General features: G+C 44.0%; 1 protein-coding gene across 1 annotated transcript; it reads left to right on the forward strand.

The window, feature by feature from the left end:
- Positions 1-321: 321 nt before the first annotated feature.
- On the forward strand, positions 322-19,997 carry sec14l7 (SEC14-like lipid binding 7; the record flags this gene model as incomplete). Its single annotated transcript, XM_083638945.1, has 12 exons — positions 322-375; positions 1,510-1,585; positions 3,698-3,741; positions 5,563-5,625; positions 8,243-8,431; positions 8,955-9,050; positions 9,859-9,919; positions 10,193-10,276; positions 10,983-11,089; positions 12,177-12,316; positions 18,797-18,966; positions 19,870-19,997. 12 exons carry the CDS (start codon positions 322-324, stop codon positions 19,995-19,997), a joined length of 1,212 nt encoding a protein of 403 aa, XP_083495071.1.
- Between the last annotated feature and the right edge of the window lie 383 nt (positions 19,998-20,380).

Raw genomic sequence — 20,380 nt, forward strand, 5'->3', positions numbered from 1 at the left:
ACAGTACAATATCTCTTATTATTTCTTGTAACTGCTGTGTTGGATGTCATGTTATGGATGTATTTTGTGATTAACCCTAATACAAGCAGTGCTGTTTGAGTGGCTGTGTGCTTTTGGCAAGTTTGAAACCTTTGGACCTGAGAGCCCCTCACCTGTGTGGTACCTGTGTGGCTAGCAGGATGGCTAGTGGCTGGGAGGGGGCGTGACCAGGCAGGGCGGGGCAGAGTGGTGGCTTGTCTCCATAATCACTGCAGTCAGACAGTCAGTCAGTCAGTCAGGCTTCATTCACACAAGTTTCTGTGTGAAAACAACACCAGCGACATGAGCGGACGCGTTGGAGACTTAAGCCCGAAGCAGGCAGAGATCTTAACTGAGGTTGGAAACGAACATTTATTGTCAATTTATAGTGACCATCGTGCTTTATGCTAACGTTAGGCTCTTTGCTATGGTATCAGTAATAAGGCTGTTGGGAATGACAGTGTGTTAGTGGTAGCCTAGGCTACTCCATGTGAGTTTATAGTGACCATTTGTAGGCTAGGCTACTTATGGTCTTTTGTTTTTATCACCTGTTGTTATTCCTATAATATTCCTATGGTATATTTTATCACTATAATATCTTAGCCTCCTATGCATTTAGGGACTTACCACCACGCGTGCAACCGTTTTATGATGATTTTATCATATAGCCTAGGGATATGTTTTGGAAGTATGGTTGCGATATTTGTTTACTATCTATCAATCCCAAATATAGGCGACTAGTATGAGGCAATAGATTTTCCACAAGGATTGGCGCCAATATTAGCCTATGTTTTTTGGCTTAAATAACTTGATAAGTCTCTCAGACCCAAATATTTAAAAAAAAGTTAGTCAGATATGATTTTGTCCAGAATTCCATCACTATCTGTATTGTACTGTAGGTAGAGAGATAAGAGAAACTGTTATTCTTCTACATTCTCCTCTTCTTGTCAAATAATGGTGAAGTTTATTTGCCGGGACGGAACCACTGGCCAAGGAAGGGCTACCATGTTTTTAATTGTATAGGTATTATTATTACTATGTTTTAGACTCTAAAACATAGTAATAATAATACCTATGAGCTTTCCCTCATTTTGTTGACCATTGTCCTGCTGTGTGTGTGTGTGTGTGTGTGTGTGTGTGTGTGTGTGTGTGTGTGTGTGTGTGTGTGTGTGTTTGTGTGAGAGAGGCACTGCTTTTTGTATCCAGGAAGTGGATACTGACCGTTATCTTGTCTTTACAGTATAACTGTATCTGTCGACCTGCCATTGTCATCATCCTTTGTGTATGCATTAATCTGGTTGCCAATCGGGAACTTGTGTAACTGACTGGCTCCCAATATCTGATAGCATTATTAGTTTATGTCCTCCGTATCCATGTGGACATAAATCAATCTTTTGTGTGTGTGTGTGTGTGTGCATGTGTGTGTGTGTGTGTGTGTGTGTGTGTGTGTGTGTGTGTGTGTGTGTGTGTGTGTGCATGTGTCCTGTCCAGTTTCGGGTCCGGGTCCAGGACATCCTCCCCCACCTGCCTGCACAGCACGACCACTACCTGCTTCGCTGGCTCCGAGGTGAGACAGACCATGCAGACACACTCCACTCTGCCCCACACTCTGCACCTGCTTTGCACTTCCCCTGTGGGCAGGATGCTGGTACGACAGCAGTGATGTTCAAGGTCACTTCCATTCTATCACCCCCAATTCAAATAGGCTTTATTGACCTGAAGGGAACAGGACCACCACGATTGCGAACGCACATTGCCTTTCAGCACATTGCAAATTTTGCAAGACAGTCAGTCTGTTAGAGAGGAAATTGCGAAAATAACTGCTCTCTGAAGACAGAAAAGAAACACAACACACAGTGAAAAAGAAGTGGTGCAAATCATCACCATCAATTGTTCAAAAACAGTGAAATAATTATGCAATTATTTCTGATTTGAAACACTTGAAAGGAGACTGGATGGCTTCTACAGTCTGATCATCTCCCATTGAGGGATTCTCCAGTTTATTTGGGTCTGGTTGCCTAAACCATAATTATTTATTTATAGTCAGAGAACAAAATGCAACATGTGCTATTGTCATCCTCACCACACCAGGGATGTAGTGGAAGAAAAACCCATGTAGAAATATAATTGATGTTATTTTGGTGGCTGTTTGATTTGAAATGATCAAAACAAATGTGATCATTCAAATTGACTATAATACTATGTCATACAACTTTAATATACAAAATAATGAGTATAAAAATGAATGAACTGATCGTTGATGATACCACAGTCTCCGACCTTGGTATTTTCTCACAATCCTTGAATGAAACTGGCTGTGAGGTGGAAAGGCCCTGAGGCAATAGGGTGTTTCACGCTGACAGCCAATACACAGACATTGTTTTGAGAGGAAAGTTAACTGTAACCTCTAATCTGGTGGCAGGTTTCTCTCAGACTGTCAGTGACAGTCTGTTGCCTTCCAGGCTTTTCACCGGACTAACTGGTGGAGATCTAGCAGTAAAGACCAGCAGATTCTGTAAAAATTGAAGAGAAGCTTTTTGAAGAGACAGACAGTCACACAAATTAATAACTACACTCAAAAATAATAATTAAATAATAGTTAACTTTCCTCTGTCTTACCAAAAAAATTCAAAAAATCCATCGTTCACTATTCAGTTACGGTATTCAAATCTGAGTGTTTTATATTATAGAGGCTACTGACTGTTGATTTCACTTTTTGTTGGACTAGCCCAAGAAGCAACAGTTCAAGTTCAAAATGGAGGATGTAATGTCGCTGACAAAAAATGAGCAAATGAGTCTATTTTGAAACAGGAATTTGACAGAGAAGATTCGGTCAATTGTGCCTTGATGATGAGTGTTGTTGGCTGTGAAGAGGAGTGTTGGATTTGTAAAGTTCCCTCACAGATTGCTCCACCCACCTGAGCATTTAACCCACACATTAACGGAAGGGCCAATAAACATGTCATCACTGGATGATGATGATGAACTCATCACACCTTTGTGGTGTCTCTGACCACACCCGACTCACTTCAGACCCAACAACAACACAGGCACTTTGAACATGTCAGTCGTTTCTATATTTGCATTACAGAAGGAAAATATGTCTTCAACTTGAATTACCTGGAACGTCTGTCAGCTTAACTCCATAGGCCATAGGGATGGCAAAGGTGATAGAGAGCCGGGATTCGATGGGTGGGTAGGTGGAGTAGCTAGGGGATTATGGGTGGTGTTGGGGGGGGGGGGGTGGTCCGTAGGGGGAGTGGCTAGGGGGGATATGGGTGGTGTTGGGGGTGGAGGGAAAATGGTCCATAGGGGGTGTGCTCAAATCAAAGCTTTTGAGTTTCTCAGGTCTAATAGTACACTCAGTGTTGTTGAGCAGGAAGTGTGTGTGCTGCAGGACACGTCTAGGACGTCCTGTGACTGTTGTGCAGAGGCCCAGCAGTTCAAGGAGGGCTGAATCGATAGGGGGCCCACTTGGTTCAATATTTGCATTGGCTGTCGACCTTGCTCAAATCCTTTGCCTCACTGCAAAAAGGCTAAATATATTCAACTGTGTGTCAGGTTTGCCCTTGTATTGTCAACAGACATTGCTACACCGGAGCTGGTACAACGTGAGACAATTTGAAGAATTCGTAACTGCATATTTTCTCTTCTAATCAAGGTCTTTTTCGTTTCCCAGCTCGCAGCTTCAATGTTCAGAAATCTGAAGCCATGATCAGGAAGGTGAGGGTCTTTGTTTCATTTACACTGTCTGTCCATCGCCCAGTTTACTCTCTATCCCTGTTGATGACAGTCAATGCATTGGTCATAATGTGCACCCGTCAGTTATACCAGCCCAGGCTCACAGGAAATTGTTTCATAGCAACGTTGGTCCACAGCACAATACGTTGGTTTTGCAATAACAGCTCTGAAATTGTTAGAGGGTAACGTGTTTTTTGCCATATTTGTTTTCACGTGTATATTGAATTAAGCCGGCCCAGCTACCTGAGGCCTGTACTACGAAGCTAGTTTAATGCCTTATCCGAGTAAGTTTGAGTTTAAACCTGGTTTAGCCGTACTACAAAGCAAGTTAACTTTCAATCACCATGGCAACTGACGCTGCAAAGCTAACCTGGTCGCGACCAGGTTAGCTTCAGAGGATAAGATCAAAATCCATGACAGACCCATATAATCGGCTCTCTGGAGTCACTCACCGTTCATATAAGATCGCCATATGAAAAATAGATTGCAGTCAACTGAGAATATAACAAGAAAAACATTTGTGGCTCTGTAGGCTACATAATTAAATTAAGCCTACTTACCACTTTATGTCTTAACAGCTCAACGATGCGTGGAGAAATATGATCACTATTAATCACCGCGGTGCATATCATGAATGGACCCTCAAATGGAGTGAGGGTGATATTCTCCTACATGCCAGAAAAGCCTATACATATAATATAGATATGGGATAAATATGGATAGCCCCAGCAGTTTTCTCTTTTATAGTAGGCTATTAGGCTTTATACTAGGCTATTTTATATATGAATTATTCGATCAGTGCAACCACACACATGAGTGATAGAGATCATTATTCATTGAGCATGCGTTTCTAAATCTATGGTCTAAATAGGCTTACAGATTGTGGAAATGTATAGACTGAGATTACACATTTACATGTGTTTCTGCTGCCTGTATCAATGCAGCTGTATCAATCGCTGATCAAAGTAAATCAAATGACTGATGTGAATACAAGCTGCTGCCTTAGACAGCCCTTCAGCAGACTATCCAACGCGGATTTTCATTCTGACATTAAATCGCGGATACATTAAATATCCGCTAAAACTCTGATCATGCACTGCGCTTCATTGAGGAAATGGGTGTGGAAATGGGTGTGGGCGTGGATAAACTCAGCTGTTCATATTGTGATTGGCTAGCGCACCTCTTTCGCGTGGACGCGCGCCTGTGCACGAGCGAAAAACGTGCGCGTGCACAGGCAGATCCCAGGTCCACTTACCTAGTAAAAAACCAGCGTCGTAGTATCAGTTAACTAGATAGCTTTGATCCTGTTCAGTCAAACCAGATCAAAGGGACTTATCGCGGATCTGTTAAACTAGTTTCGTAGTACAGGGCTCTGGTGACATTCATGTGGGTTGGCATGTGATCTTATCATAACTGAAGCAGGTATATAGACTGTATGTGCAACAATGCAGGCTGGGGAAATGTGGCAATGAGAATAGTTTTGTATCAAGGGGATTATGAATTATCTCCTACAAACTCTGTTAGCTACTATTTTGAGACACCATCACAATTTCACAAGCTCTCCATTGAAATAGTATTTGCCCTGTATAATGACATTATTAAATTGTTGTTTACATTATATATATATATATAGATCGATAGATAAATAGATAGATCGATAGATAGATAGATCTGTAGTAGCATTCACGCTCTTATTGTTCAGTAGAAATACATAAACACCCGTTATACACCTGTTATACTATTATATTATTAAGCCTGACTCTTGCTTGCTTTTGCTGTGACACCCCCCCCCCGTGTGTGCAGCACCTGGAGTTCAGGAGACAGGTGAAAGCAGACACCATCATATCTGACTGGAAACCTCCAGAGGTACAGATGCGTTACATGAAACAAATTGTGATCAGAACTGTGAAAGAGTTTTGTGCCAAAGAGGATTAGGGCCACATATGAAACATGTATTTAGGGCTTTTCACACTACACATTCTTAGGCTATGGTTATCTTAACCCTGGGCTAACAGTTGGCACAGGGTTAGCTTAACCCCTGTTCATATACACAGACGTTTAACGGTTACCCATGGCTATCTCTTAACCCAGATTCACACAGCATTCTTATTAGCCCAAGGCTTACATGTCTGAATGTTCTATGGTGATCAAAACACCTGAGCTTCAGAATGTCATGCATCATTGCTGAGCAACGTTGTGAAGGAGACATTTGATTTGATTGGACAACACACAAGTGACACAATACTGTCATAACCCTGTTCACACAGCCAACAGATAACACTGTTTTTTCTGGGGTTAGAGGTGTGATTGATAACATTCAACATGGATAACCTTCTAGATGTCACACTATATATAGTAGGAAGAGCGATACTTTTATTCCACACCTTTCTACAAGCTCAGTGGATGTATTATTTTTTCAAAAAGTATTTGTCTACATAAAAATTTTACTGGCAGCCGGCCCCCATCCTCACTCAGTGCAGCCCATGTCCTCACTCAGTGCAACCCACGTCCTCACTCGGTGCAGCCCACGTCCTCACTCAGTGCAGCCCACGTCCTCACTCGGTGCAACCCACGTCCTCACTCGTTGCAGCCCACATCCTCACTCAGTGCAGCCCACATCCTCACTCAGTGCAGCCCATGTCCTCACTCAGTGCAGCCCACGTCCTCACTGGGTGCAGCCCACATCCTCACTCAGTGAAGCCCACGTCCTCACTCAGTGCAGCCCACATCCTCACTCAGTGAAGCCCACGTCCTCACTCAGTGCAGCCCACATCCTCACTCGGTGCAGCCCACGTCCTCACTCAGTGCAACCCACGTCCTCACTCGGTGCAGCCCACGTCCTCACTCGGTGCAGCCCACGTCCTCGCTCGGTGCAGCCCACATCCTCACTCAGTGCGGCCCACGTCCTCACTCAGTGCAGCCCACATCCTCACTCAGTGAAGCCCACGTCCTCACTCAGTGCAGCCCACATCCTCACTCAGTGCAACCCACGTCCTCACTCGGTGCAGCCCACGTCCTCACTCGGTGCAGCCCACGTCCTCGCTCGGTGCAGCCCACATCCTCACTCAGTGCGGCCCACGTCCTCACTCGGTGCAGCCCACGTCCTCACTCAGTGCAGCCCACGTCCTCGCTCGGTGCAGCCCACGTCCTCACTCGGTGCAGCCCACGTCCTCACTCGGTGCAGCCCACGTCCTCACTCAGTGCAGCCCACGTCCTCGCTCGGTGCAGCCCACATCCTCACTCGGTGCGACCCACGTCCTCACTCGGTGCGACCCACGTCCTCACTCAGTGCGGCCCACGTCCTCACTCGGTGCGACCCACGTCCTCACTCGGTGCAGCCCACGTCCTCACTCAGTGCAGCCCACGTCCTCACTCGGTGCAGCCCACGTCCTCACTCAGTGCAGCCCACGTCCTCACTCGGTGCAGCCCACGTCCTCACTCGGTGCGACCCACGTCCTCACTCGGTGCAGCCCACGTCCTCACTCGGTGCGACCCACGTCCTCACTCGGTGCGACCCACGTCCTCACTCGGTGCGACCCACGTCCTCACTCGGTGCAGCCCCCAAGTCAATATCTTTCTTCTTCTTTTTTTTCAGTAGGGTTAGAGGAAAAACATAGAAAACATGTCACATACCTGCCAACACGCCCGGTTTTTGTGGGAGTCTACCTATTTTTCTCCCTTTCTCCCGCTGTGCTCCTCATTAGTCATTTCTCCTGTCATTAGTTTAACGGTTAAACTCCTGATTTGATACTGGCTGTAGCCGGCTTAGTTTGAAAGCCAGAGTGACGTTTCTGCTCTCATATGAAACTAGAAGACCTAAAGGCACACATTGTGTATGCCCTAACCTCTGACCTCAAGATATGTGAATGAGAAATGGTTCTATGTGTACCCACCACGAGTCTCCCCATTACAGATAAGGTAGTATTTTTTGATAGGGTAGCCCAACCCTTACTAAATGCATTTGAATGGAAAATAGAAATGTTGGTATTATAAACGTTGATTACCAGTATATGTTTTGTTCTTTTCATCAAATTAGTAGCTATAATTGGATAATTGAGGGATGGGGTTACAGTATGAATCTGGTTCTCTGAGGGGAAGAAACTGTGGCCCTCTCTATCATCAAAGTTGCCCATCCCTGATCTACAGTCACTGGGGTTAACCCTGAAAAGTGGGGGTCAACCCTGCTCCAGAGCACGGCCAGCTAGCCCTGGGCTAAAACTCGGGGTGTTCGCCCACTTTGGGATGTGCCAGGATTGTGCCAACGCTTTCTTAGCCTGAGGCTAAACAGCTCCCTTAGCTTGGGGCTAAGTGCAGTGTGAAAAGCCTATTTGAGTTTTGACTTCAAATTCAGAATTCTAACTTTTTCCCTCCGAATTCGGACTTCATTAATCTCGCATTAACACAAACTTGTGTGTGCAGCCTGCACTTCCGACCTCACAATGTGTCTTTTGTCCTTCATCATAACCCACGGTGCGGCCACCAGGTGATTGAGAAGTACGTGTCCGGCGGGATGTGCGGGTACGACCGGGAGGGGAGTCCCATCTGGTACGATGTCGTCGGCCCCCTGGACCCCAAAGGCCTGATGCTGTCGGCCACCAAGCAGGACTTCATGAAGACCAAGATCAGAGACACAGAGATGCTCCGCGGGGAGTGTCACAGACAGTCTGAGAAGGTCGGCACAGAGGAAATCCTCTCGGAGTTTGGACTGTTATCAATGCATTTTCTTTTGTTCATGGTTCTGCCAAGGTGCTTGAAGTGCGTGGATTTTGAGAAAACAAAAATCATGTCCTGGAATACCTTGAAACTAGCCCCCTTTTTAAACAATGTGCAAAAGTCCTTGAATTTCAAATGAACCACAAAGCACTGTCTGTCACCATTTTATATTTTGACCAAAGTTGATATTAAAAAGATCTTTAAAAAAGTATTACATTTAACTGTTTATACCTGTAGACACCCTTTTAGCACTGCACATACTCAATATTATTCACAGGATTGAGAGTAAAATTGACTTGTTAAAGACGTAATCTGTAATATAATGTAAATTTGATCAAATTTACATTTGAAAATGAATTATTTGCTTTGCATGAATTCCTTGAAAATGAAAAAAAAAAAGTCCTTGAAAAAGTAAATTTCATTTTGTAATGTCTGTATGAACTCTGTTTGTTATTTCATACTTGATCTCTCCTCTCCTCTAGCTGGGGAAGAATATTGAAGCCATCACTCTGATATATGACTGTGAAGGTCTGGGGCTGAAACACTTGTGGAAGCCCGCTATTGAAGCCTACGGGGAGGTATGTCAGCAACTCACACCACAGCCATCAAGTAGCATCAGTGCACTGATGTCCGTGGGAAATGTTATAGTATTTTCAAAATAAAATAATAACAAGCTCTAAAATTGTTAGATGCTAACATTCTTTGTAGTTTCACAATAATGGCTATAAAGTTGTTACATGGCAACACTTTTTATGTTTCTAGAAACGTTTAATGTCATAGTCAATTTGAAACCAAACATTGGTTAATTTGAATGTTAATTTGAAAACATTCCGCAAATAAAACAACTTTGCGTGTGCTTAGGCAAGTAACAACTTGGTTAAGGTGGGGGTTATGGTTTGGGTTAGGCTTAAAATGTTAAAATATTAGGCTACGGTTGAAATGTAGGGTTTTGTTCCCCTGTCCCCCCGGCCACTAATAATAATAATAATAATAAATTGAACTTGTCTTGCACTTTTCATTTTGGGTAAAATCTCAAAGTGCTACAGTAGTAAAAAGAATAAAAATTACTAAAAGAATAAAAATTAAAAGGGAAAATAAGATAATAAAAAATTAAAAGATTAAAAGAACATTAAAAGTTACAGTTTTAAGGAAAAGCTTTGCTAAAAAGGTGAGTCTTGAGTCCAGTACTGTACCCTACACAGCCCCCGGCTTATTTCAATATACACATGAAAACAATCGGGCAAAAAGACGTTAGCATCTAACAATTTCAGAGCCGTTAATATGAAACTATTGCTATTAAACAATTTCCTGTGTGGCTGGGCTGAACTTGTGAAACTCTGATACCAACGTTCAAACAAGTTCAACATGTCAACTTCTCTATGACAGATCATCACCATGTTTGAAGAGAACTATCCAGAAGGGCTAAAAAGAGTGTTTCTTATTAAAGGTATGGTACCTCAGTGTGTGTGTGTGTGTGTGTGTGTGTGTGTGTGTGTGTGTGTGTGTGTGTGTGTGTGTGTGTGTGTGTGTGTGTGTGTGTGTGTGTGTGTGTGTGTGTGTGTGTGTGTGTGTGTGTGTGTAAGTGTGTGTGTGTGTGCGTGCGTGCGTGCGTGCGTGCGAGAGACTTGGTTCCAAGTGTACTTCGGTGTCATAACTGTGTTTTTGATTCTAGCTTTTATCAACGGTTTTTCACATTTCTGTCTTCCTCTCTTTGCTGCAGCTCCCAAGATTTTCCCCATGGCCTATAACCTGATCAAACACTTTCTGTGTGAGGAGACACGACGTAAACTCATCATTTTGGGAGGTGAGACCGTTTTCTTATCCCAGAGTAGAACAAAAACACTGCCTATAGGTTGAGGCGGTGTCTCGTCATAGACGCTGGGTTAGCTGGCTCAGCCTGGCCGGGGGCGTGGTCAGGGTGGGGTAAATCCCCCGTTCTATCCATTCAGCAAAGTTTGAATTTAGCTGCTAGCCCAGCCCAGGCAAACCTGTAGTTTAGAGCCGCAGCACCGTCCTTTGGTGAGTCAGCCCATTGAGATATATGGGCGGTTTTACCCCACTTGCGCGCCAGCCGTATAACATTTTGTGGGCGTTCCCACACATGCTGACTGTCTCTATGAGTGACATGCATGTTGACTAGGGATGGATGTAACGATATATAGCGTTTTAAGGTATACCTCCATATCAAGCAACCACGGTTATCATGTAAGATTTCCTTGTAATACCGTGCCCACAATGTTGCACAATACAGCGCTACACCCCACTACAAATAACTTAATAATGGAGGACCCTTGTGTAAACATTCTCATATTAGTTTCAGTTTATGAATACATATTTTTCTTCAAAGCAAAATACTTGTTTGTTTCTTCGATGGGCCATACCATGTTTAATTCACCATGAAATACCATGATATTTTGGTAGTAACTGTACTGTACCATACTGTGAAATTTCATATCATGTTGACAGAGTCAGCAGTTATATCCCTCCTAATCTCTCCTCTCTGTTTACAGATAACTGGCAGGAAGTGTTGCGTAAACATATAGACTCAGCGCAGCTCCCAGTGGTGTACGGAGGAACGCTCACTGATCCTGATGGAGACCCTCGCTGCCGAACCATGGTGAGTCCAAGTCATCTTTGCTCCAGTCCCAAAGTCAGTCTCAAGTCTTTAGGCACGAGTCTCAAGACAAGTCCCAAGGCTAAAATGTAGAACAGCAGGTCAAGTCAGAACAAATCAAGTGTCTATCTGACAGGAAACTAAATATCTATTCTAGGACTTTTCAATGCAACATGGTTTTGACAGGATGTAAACTTGGCGAGAGCATCATGAGTTTGATTTCTAGATTCAGTTTCAACTTCAATAAGTTCAATCATTCCAAGCAAATTCAGAAAACAGAATTTAAATTCAGCCGTCTGCTGGAACAAATCTCATCACTTTCAATCTAAATTCAATGCAAGTGAAACAAGATCAAAGACAAAACGCAAGATCTCAAGTCAAGACTTTAGAAACCTTTTCCAGTCATCAAAGTACAAGTCATGTCGAGTCTCAAGTCTTCTCTTCATGCATCAAGTCAAGTCTCAAATCCAGTCTTAAGTTCAAGTCATTGTTTTGCAAGTCACAAGTCAGTCGCAAGTCTTTGCACCCAAGTCTCGAGTCAAGTCCCAAGTCAAGACAGCCAAGTCTCGAGTCAAGTCACAAGTCAAGACAGGTAAGTCTCGAGTCAAGTCACAAGTCAACACTCACAAGTCCCAAGTCAAGTCCAAGTCATAAACTTTTAGTTTTCGAGTCTTAAACATTATTAAGAGGTGTTAAACTAAGGGTGAGATATACTCGAGCGGCACCACAAGGCAGACCTCCACAGATCGCGGAGTCCGTCAGTAGTGTTTTGAGGCTGACGAATGTCTTGTTACAGGCAGGGGGCTTAGCTAACATGGAACAGGGATACTGTGATGCGGTCACAGGTGTGTGTTTATTTTACAAAGGCTTCGAACGCAGCTCAGCCAATCACAATCAAGGACAGGAACTATGCGTTTCCTGTGTTTTTGGTGTGTGAATAATATATGTTTTTGGTGTGTGAATGTGTTTTTGGTGTGTGAATATATGTTTTTGGTGTGTGAATGTGTTTTTGGTGTGTGAATATATGTTTTTGGTGTGTGAATGTGTTTTCGGTGTGTGAATATATGTTTTTGGTGTGTTTTGGTTGCAGATTAACTGTGGAGGCACGGTGCCCCGGTCCTACTACGTGCAGGACTCTGTGAAGGTTCAGTATGACAGCAGCGTGACCATCAGCCGCGGCTCTGTCTTCCAGCTGGAGTATGACATCACCACACCCAGCAGCCTTCTCAGGTAACACTGCATACAGTAATCACCTGGGTGAGAGAGATCCGAGCAGGCCCACAATCTGCACAGAACACAACTGACCAATGACTGCAGTTTTGGACAGAGGATGCAAGACAAATCTGTGTGTGAACAAGCAGTGACTCTGATTCGATCTTAAACCGGTGCTATTGGTCATCATCAGACAACCTTGCATCAAGAATGATAAAAAAAAAAACCTTGGTGAACTGCTCACAGTCCTTATTGGGTGTGGAAGTTTTGCAGAAATTCACTTAGCAGTAAAATTACTGGTGAAAAAATTTTTGAGAATTGAGAATTTAAAATGTTCTTAGAATAAAAGGTGCTTGTTGTGGTAGACATTTCTGTAATAATAATAATTGATCAGAGAGTTGAGGAATGCCCTGAGCAGTGATAATCCTGCTGCATTAAGGGGCTGAACCATTTTTATTTATTCTTTTACAATATTTGTATTGGTGTTTTCCAATAACAATCATTAATAAAATAAAATAGTCAGTCTTGGCAGCAAACACAATGCAACATCAAATGGACAGGCAGTTAAATACAAACATAGTTGTTACAACACAGAGGTTACAGTAGTTACAGAGTACATAAACGTTGAGGGTCACATTATTATTTCAGTTGCCCTGCCCCCACCCCAGTCTTTGGCTTTATTGATAATTGCCAACAGTTTGTTTCAGAAACTCCATGAAGCTCCCCCAGATGATCTCGAATACGTCCAGCTTTCCTTTAGTAATATAAGTTAGTTTTTCCATAGCCACACATGAAGACAGATCCCCATCTACCTGAGATGAGACCAGTACCAGGTTCCAGCAGATATTATTATTGGGTAGAAAGCATGTTTATCCCATAACTGGTGGGAGATGGAAAAATACTGAAGCTGGCTACCATTACCTCAGTGTCACAGTGACCCTGGCTGGGGTTACTACAGGCCTCATGAAAAGCACTGTCCGCACAGAGCATTAGATTAGGGAAAATAAGATAGTAGAGTTTACAACATAATCTAGAATATAATGTATAATTTCCTCCACACCAGCCCCCCCCCCCCCCCCCCCCCCAAAACAAAATGAAGTGAAGTGAAAGTGAAGTCTAGACGTAATTTCAGTCAGGAAGACTACTTAAGGCAACGCCCTGTTCTCCCTATTCATTCAGTTATCCATGCCCCGTTTCATTCATACTTCTGTCCAATCAAAGTCATCCACGCTCTCTCACGCTATCAATAGCCAATCGGCACCAGCCATCTCCTTCCCATGCTTTGCCGCTGCACCAATCATCAAAGGGGTTGAGAGTATTTTAAGTTCTCATCTCTTACTATGTGGTTGGCTACTCACCGATATGTTGTCCTCTGCAGTTGCTGTCATTCCCGTGTTCCCGTAGTTTTCGTCCGTCAAGCTCTCTTTCCTCACACCGGGCTTGATACATCCAAAATCCCAGGATTATCTCCCATTTCATGGAGGAAATTGGCTCAAGCAGAAAGAGCCTCCAGCAGCTCCTCTGTTCTTTGGAAGAGCGCCCGCATTGCAGTCTCCCTCCAGCAGGCGGGGCTCAACAGTCCGAGGAGGCTCCAGTCTTCGCACAGCTCGCAGTGGCATTTCTTCTTTCACCGGGGCTTCAGGCTTCCAGCTGTCAGAAGCGTCCAGCGTGACCAAGGGGCCCGGGCAGCATTTCCACACCAGCGACCGACACTTCTTATTCAAGCAGCCCAGTCCATCCACGGGCAAGCTTCATCAGGCTGGGTCCCGACAAACACCGGGAAACAGCCCAGCTACCCCGGCGCCGGTGTTCAACTGCTCCAGCTGCGCATTCGATCCCCTGCTTTCCAACTTGAACTCCTAGCTAATCCTCACCTCATCCGTCAACAAACGGGAGGTTCACATGACATTTTTCGGCAACACTGCCTGCCATGTCGCCGCCCGACGTCACCGCCCGACGTCACAAGGCCGTATCTTTCATTCATTCATTCATTCATCCCTTCATTCTTTCAGAGTTAACAGGGATCCTATTTATGATTCTCCTTCTTGCCATCATTGCCATTTGATTATTATTATATACCAGCAATGCTTGAATCTGTATCATTTCTCCATGTATCCTGTCTTCGGTGGCTAGGCATGTTAAGTCATAACCACAGCTCCACTGATTTTCATTACATGGACATTGAGACCTTGAGACAGGGATTATGCCACTGAGAGGTGGTAACTGGGACAGAATCCTTCTTCAGAAGGAGGCACATTGGATACACTCCCTTGGTACCCTTATTCCCAATGGGCTGAATGAGGACATTTCTTTGTTTGTTTCTTTAATTGGAATGCAATTTGCTTTTGGTTGTTTTTCTTTCATCTTTGTGAATTATTTTAGTATAAATTGTTCCATGTTTTAGAGACCCTACAGTAGGCGGCATCATGATATTGTGGTTCTCCTGGCCGGGATGGACCTGTTGTGCCAGGTGTGGTCATCCATAATGAACTCCACCGGGGGCATTGTTTGAGAAATTGCCAAACCACGCCGACAAGGGCGTCGGGCACAACACACCCGTCATGAGGCAATTTAAAGTCAATTGAGAGTGCGGTCCTAATCTTTCTGTCTTCAAATTATTCAGTTGCCAACATATATATCTCGAGATACTTGGACAGACATACAGACGGTCCTGCCTTTATTAGGTAGATGATATAATTCATTATTTGTTGGTATGCTTTTGTTCCGTTTTGTTATTTTCTATAAAATTTTCCATCATCTAATCCTATATTTCTCTCTTATGGTTCATTGATGGCCGTATATATCTGGATATCTGGTGTAAATCTCAGGTAATGTGTTTTAAAATGTATTTTTCTTTTTGGGGTTTTATACGTTCCCTATCCACATTCTAATATCAGTTCATATGCCATTTTTTGTTGACCTTCATCTACCAGTGTATATCTGACCCGATCAGGCTGCTCCTATATTATCTGCACAAAGATCTCTCCATCCATGAAATTGTAATATTCAGTGTCCTGCAGAAAATTGAAATTCTCCAAAATGTTGTTTTCCCCCCCTTTACTCATGCATATCGTTTCTGGTGGTTTCTATCTCTATCCGGTTTCACTCATTTCAAGCCCATATCTCATCAATCTACTGTTACATTCTTCCTAGCTAGCTGGCTTACATGTACCAGCACCCCATGCTTTCTAAAATGGCCGCAGCTGTCACCCCATTTTGTAGTTGCTGTCGTGTATCAGTTGTTTCACCCCGCCTCCTCCCCTGCCACCACCAACGTCATGGCTCCAGAGGGATTCCCCATTGGGGGGATTTCTATTCTATGCATTCCTGATGCCCTCTCCTCATCATCGCAGGAGGAGCGTCATCCTGGAGCCATACGCCAAACCTGAATCTTGTTTTATTGTATCATTAAAGTTTGTTTTGAACCTTCATACTAGTCTCTCATGATTTAAATATGATCTTTCCCATTTAATGCAAATGTATACTTAGTATACATAAACTCAGAGTAAGGACGGTTAAAGGTATACTATGCAAATATTTATTGAATTAAAAAACATTATATACACACATTTTTATTTATTATTTAACCCGGAAATGAGACTTATTGAGATTAAAAATCTATTTTACAAGAGTGTCCTGGTCAAGACCGGCAGCAGCACAATTATACAAAGGTAAAGCATCAGCTTGCTTCAGGCACTGATCTCACACTGAGACAAGGTGTAAAGGTTAAAAAGCCTTTATTTTCATGAGAAATTAAAAAGATCACCGCCTATAATTTCTCATGCCCTAGAAAATAAAGGCCTTTTAACCTTTACACCTTGTCTCAGTGTGAGATCAGTGCCTGAAGTCACAACAGAAAAGCCAGCACACAAAAAAAAGTCCTTTTCAGAATCAGAATCAGAATCAGAAAGACTTTAATGATCCCCGGGTGGAAATTGGGACAAGTTACAGCAGCTCGCACTCAGAACACACATAGCATAACACAGTATCACACAGTATCTCCCTAAACTTAAACAGTCAGTACAATAAGTAAAATGCAGTAATAAGTCAAATGCAGTAAAATGCAATAGAGTAGAGTAAACTAAAATAAAGTAGAGTAAGTAGAGTAAAGTATAATAAAGTAGAATGTACAGTACGTGTCAAATTGCAGTTATAGCACACTGGAATTATATTAAGTCAGCTTGCCCATTACATGTGGCTCAGCTAAGGCACAGTTAACCTATCGGCTGACTCAGTCTCAGGGAGACTGAGCGTCTCCGAGGTGCTCTTTTAAATGAGGAAGAGTCCAATGGCCACAGGCAGGAATGATTTCCTGTGCCTCTCTCTGTTGCATCTAGGTGGGATCAGCCTCTCACTGAACGTGCTCCTGTGTTTGACCAGCACGCCGTGGAGTGGGTGAGAGTCATTGCTCATGATGGAGCGTAGCCTGGACAGTGTTCTCTTCTCCGACACCGCTGTCAGAGAGCCCAGCTCTTTTAGAGGTTTTAATACCTTAGTCTGGGGCAGCAGCACAGCAACAAACAAGTTTCGGCGCGTAGGCCTTCTTCAGTCACCTGGGGTCGACCAGTGAGCACTCGGTAATTGATTTTGTTAGCACAATTATACAGTTGCAGACATGGGACAATTTAAAAACAAAAACACATGACAAATTACAGAATCATAAACGTAATAATCAGCAATCAACAATCAAAACATCTACAGCCAGATAAGCTTGCTTCCAAGTCATTTAGGAGCACTTTAAATCTATCTAAAGGGACCAGCTAGTGTTGGAGTCGAGACCACCCAACCCGAGACCGAGACAAGACCAAAAGACCGAGGGGGGGCGAGACCGAGACAAGACCAGACAAATGCGAGACCATTTTCAAGACCATTTATACGCGACCATTTCACCTTTAGACCATTGCTCTGCTAACAACGAAATAAATCATTACATGTATTTAGGAATGATAGTCAAATATAAATGGCTGTACAGTATCTACTCAGTGACATAATGCAATCCTTTGATCTGAAACACTTTCATATCGCTGACTTTCAGAAAGGCTCAAAGCAGTGGACAGAATGAAAAACACCTTATGACCTATGACTCCGCCCCCTTTGTGGTTTGTCGCCAGCCACCTTGTTGACCTGTGTTGTCTTCCTTTGTGCATGAAAGTGAGGGGAGTGGCTACAGCATCAGAAACTTTCAAACTGCAAGGTTATTGGTTGCGATTGAAGGAAGGATTTACACCCAATCACAGTAAAAAAAAAAAAATTATACACAGGCAAGGAATGGTGTCACTGCAGTTGTGGTCTCGACTGGTCTTGAACTAAAATCCAGAGTCCGGCTTGCCCGAGACCGAGACCGATGGAGGGCGAGTCTGAGACGAGACCGAGACCATCAAAATGTGGTCTTGAGACCGGTCTCCAGACCAAAGACCGGTCTCGAGTACTCCAACACTAGGACCAGCTCCCGAAGATTCCGGCAACTTTGTAACTGATTCCAGGCAGAGGGAGCTGCATACCTAAATGCCATTTTTCCCAGTTCAGTCCGGACTTTAGGGACAGTTAAAAGATAAATGTCCTGCGAGTGAAGAGAGTCTTTACTTTTTTTTAACTTTATTGATATTTAGCAGACGCCTTTATCCAAAGCGACATACAACCAGGATTACAACACAGTACAGCAATAAGAAAGTAAAGAAATAAGAGTCGTTTCCCATACTTTGTTATGTGATGTCCTGTAGCTCCGCAGATCAAAAGGAAGGAGACAGAGTATAGCTTTATAAATAAAGATATGCCACTGGTTAAACCTGCGGGTGGACAAGGCAGACCAACCGACCCGCACATACAAAGAACAATGATGAGTAAGGGCTTTACAATGTGAGATAAATCTCAGCGCTCCATGGTAGACGGTGTCCAGCTTTATGTAGGCATTGCGATGATGCATGCATGTATATAACATCGCCATAATCCAGCACAAAATACATAAAAGTGGCGGCAACAAACCTTATTTTGGCCTCAAAGGAGAAACAGGACTTAACTTATTTCTGAAATAAAAACCCAATTTCAGCTTCAATTTGGTCACCAGTTGTAGAATGTGAGTCTTGAAGGTGGGAGAATCATCACTTAAAGTTCCTAGGTACTTGTATTTGAATACGGATTCAATCTCAGAGGCCTGAAAAGTGGTGATGAATGGCAGGTTCAGTGGTTTTGATTTTGAACTAGAGTTTGAGTTTGGGGTTTTTCTGCATTTAAAACTAGTTTTAGATCACACAGCGTGCACTGTACAACCTGCACTGTCTCTTTAAGGGTGTTTTATGCAGCCAATTTTATTTTATGGACACTTAAGGTGCTTTGTGCAACCTGTCCCAGGTCTTCTACCTGCTCTATTTGTAAAGCACCTTGAGATCACTCTTGTTGTGATTTGGCAATAAATATAAATTGATTGAAATGGATGGATTACTTTCACAGTAAATTGTAATCGGTTACTTTTAATGATCTCTGTCCTCACTTCCTTTGCAGGTGGCAGTTTGCCAGTGACGGGGCAGATATAGGTTTTGGTGTGTACAGGCGAACCCGCGCGGGAGGTGCTCAGAAAGTGACCGACATGCTGCAGGTCCTGCCCAGTGAACGTTACAACGCACACCTCGTCCCAGAGGACCGCTCGCTAGCCTGCCCTGAGCCTGGAGTCTGTGAGTACAATCACACACAAACACACACACACACACACACTGGAGTCTGTGAGTACAATCACACACAAACAACACACACACTCAAGTCTGGAGTCTGTGAGTACAATCGCACACAAACACACACACACTCAAGTCTAGAGTCTGTGAGTACAATCACACACAAACAACACACACACACTCAAGTCTGGAGTCTGTGAGTACAATCACACACAAACACACACACTCAAGTCTGGAGTCTGAGAGTACAATCACACACAAACACACACACTCAAGTGTGGAGTCTGTGAGTACAATCACACACAAACACACACACTCAAGTCTAGAGTCTGTGAGTACAATCACACACAAACAACACACACACACTCAAGTCTGGAGTCTGTGAGTACAATCACACACAAACACACACACACACTCAAGTCTGGAGTCTGTGAGTACAATCACACACAAACACACACACTCAAGTCTGGAGTCTGTGAGTACAATCACACACAAACACACACACACACACACTGGAGTCTGTACCAGTATTTTTTATTTATGTAACATTTTATTTCAAACGAAACTGTAAGATTCATCCTACTGAAACAGGCTTGGGTGATGCTGTCCTAGCCTGGGTAAACCCAGCCGCCACGTGACCTGCTCTCAGACCTGCTCTCAGTCACTACCTTGTGACTGTAAGCAGGGTAGCCTGAGAGCAGGTCACTGGGGGCTGGGTTTACCCAGGCTAATGCTCTCCCTGCGTTAGGGTTATCGTAATTCAAGTCATTTTATTGGCCTGTCCTCGTCAGAAATGTTCGGTTCGGAACGATGCCGATATTTCATTTTAAAGCCTTTATCGGCCGATACCGATGACGCGCCGATTATCATCGTGCATCGCTAATTCTGTCCTTCATTTTGGTGCAGACGTGCTGCAGTTTGACAACAGCTACAGCTACCTCCAGTCCAAGAGGGTGAGCTACAACGTGGAGGTGGTCCCACCTCCGGACAGCCAGATGCAGAGCCGGGGCAGAGGAGACAGCAGGCTGCAGTGAAGACACACCGCCTGGGACAGAACCCCCGTCTTAGCTCCGGCTTGGTTCGGGCATCCACACAGGCACAATTGGCCGTGTCTGCTGGTGGAAAGCTTGATTAAGTGTATGTGTCACTGTCCTGGTGGCTGCACTAGTGCCTCCCCTGGTTGGTCAGGGTACCTGTTCGGGGGGGAGGGGAACTGGTGGGAATAGCGTGATCCTCCCACGTGCTACGCTCTGCCGGTGAAACCCCTCGCTGCCAGGTGAAAAGCTAGCGGCTGGCGACTGCACATGTATCGGAGGAAGCATGTGCTCATCTACAACTCTACCCAGATCGGTAGAGGGGGTGGAGCAACAAACGGGACAGCTGTGGGAATTGGCTGAGTACAATTTGGGAGAGGGGG

Source organism: Poromitra crassiceps (assembly GCF_964638095.1).
Source record: "Poromitra crassiceps genome assembly, chromosome: 6".
Lineage (NCBI taxonomy): Eukaryota > Metazoa > Chordata > Actinopteri > Beryciformes > Melamphaidae > Poromitra > Poromitra crassiceps.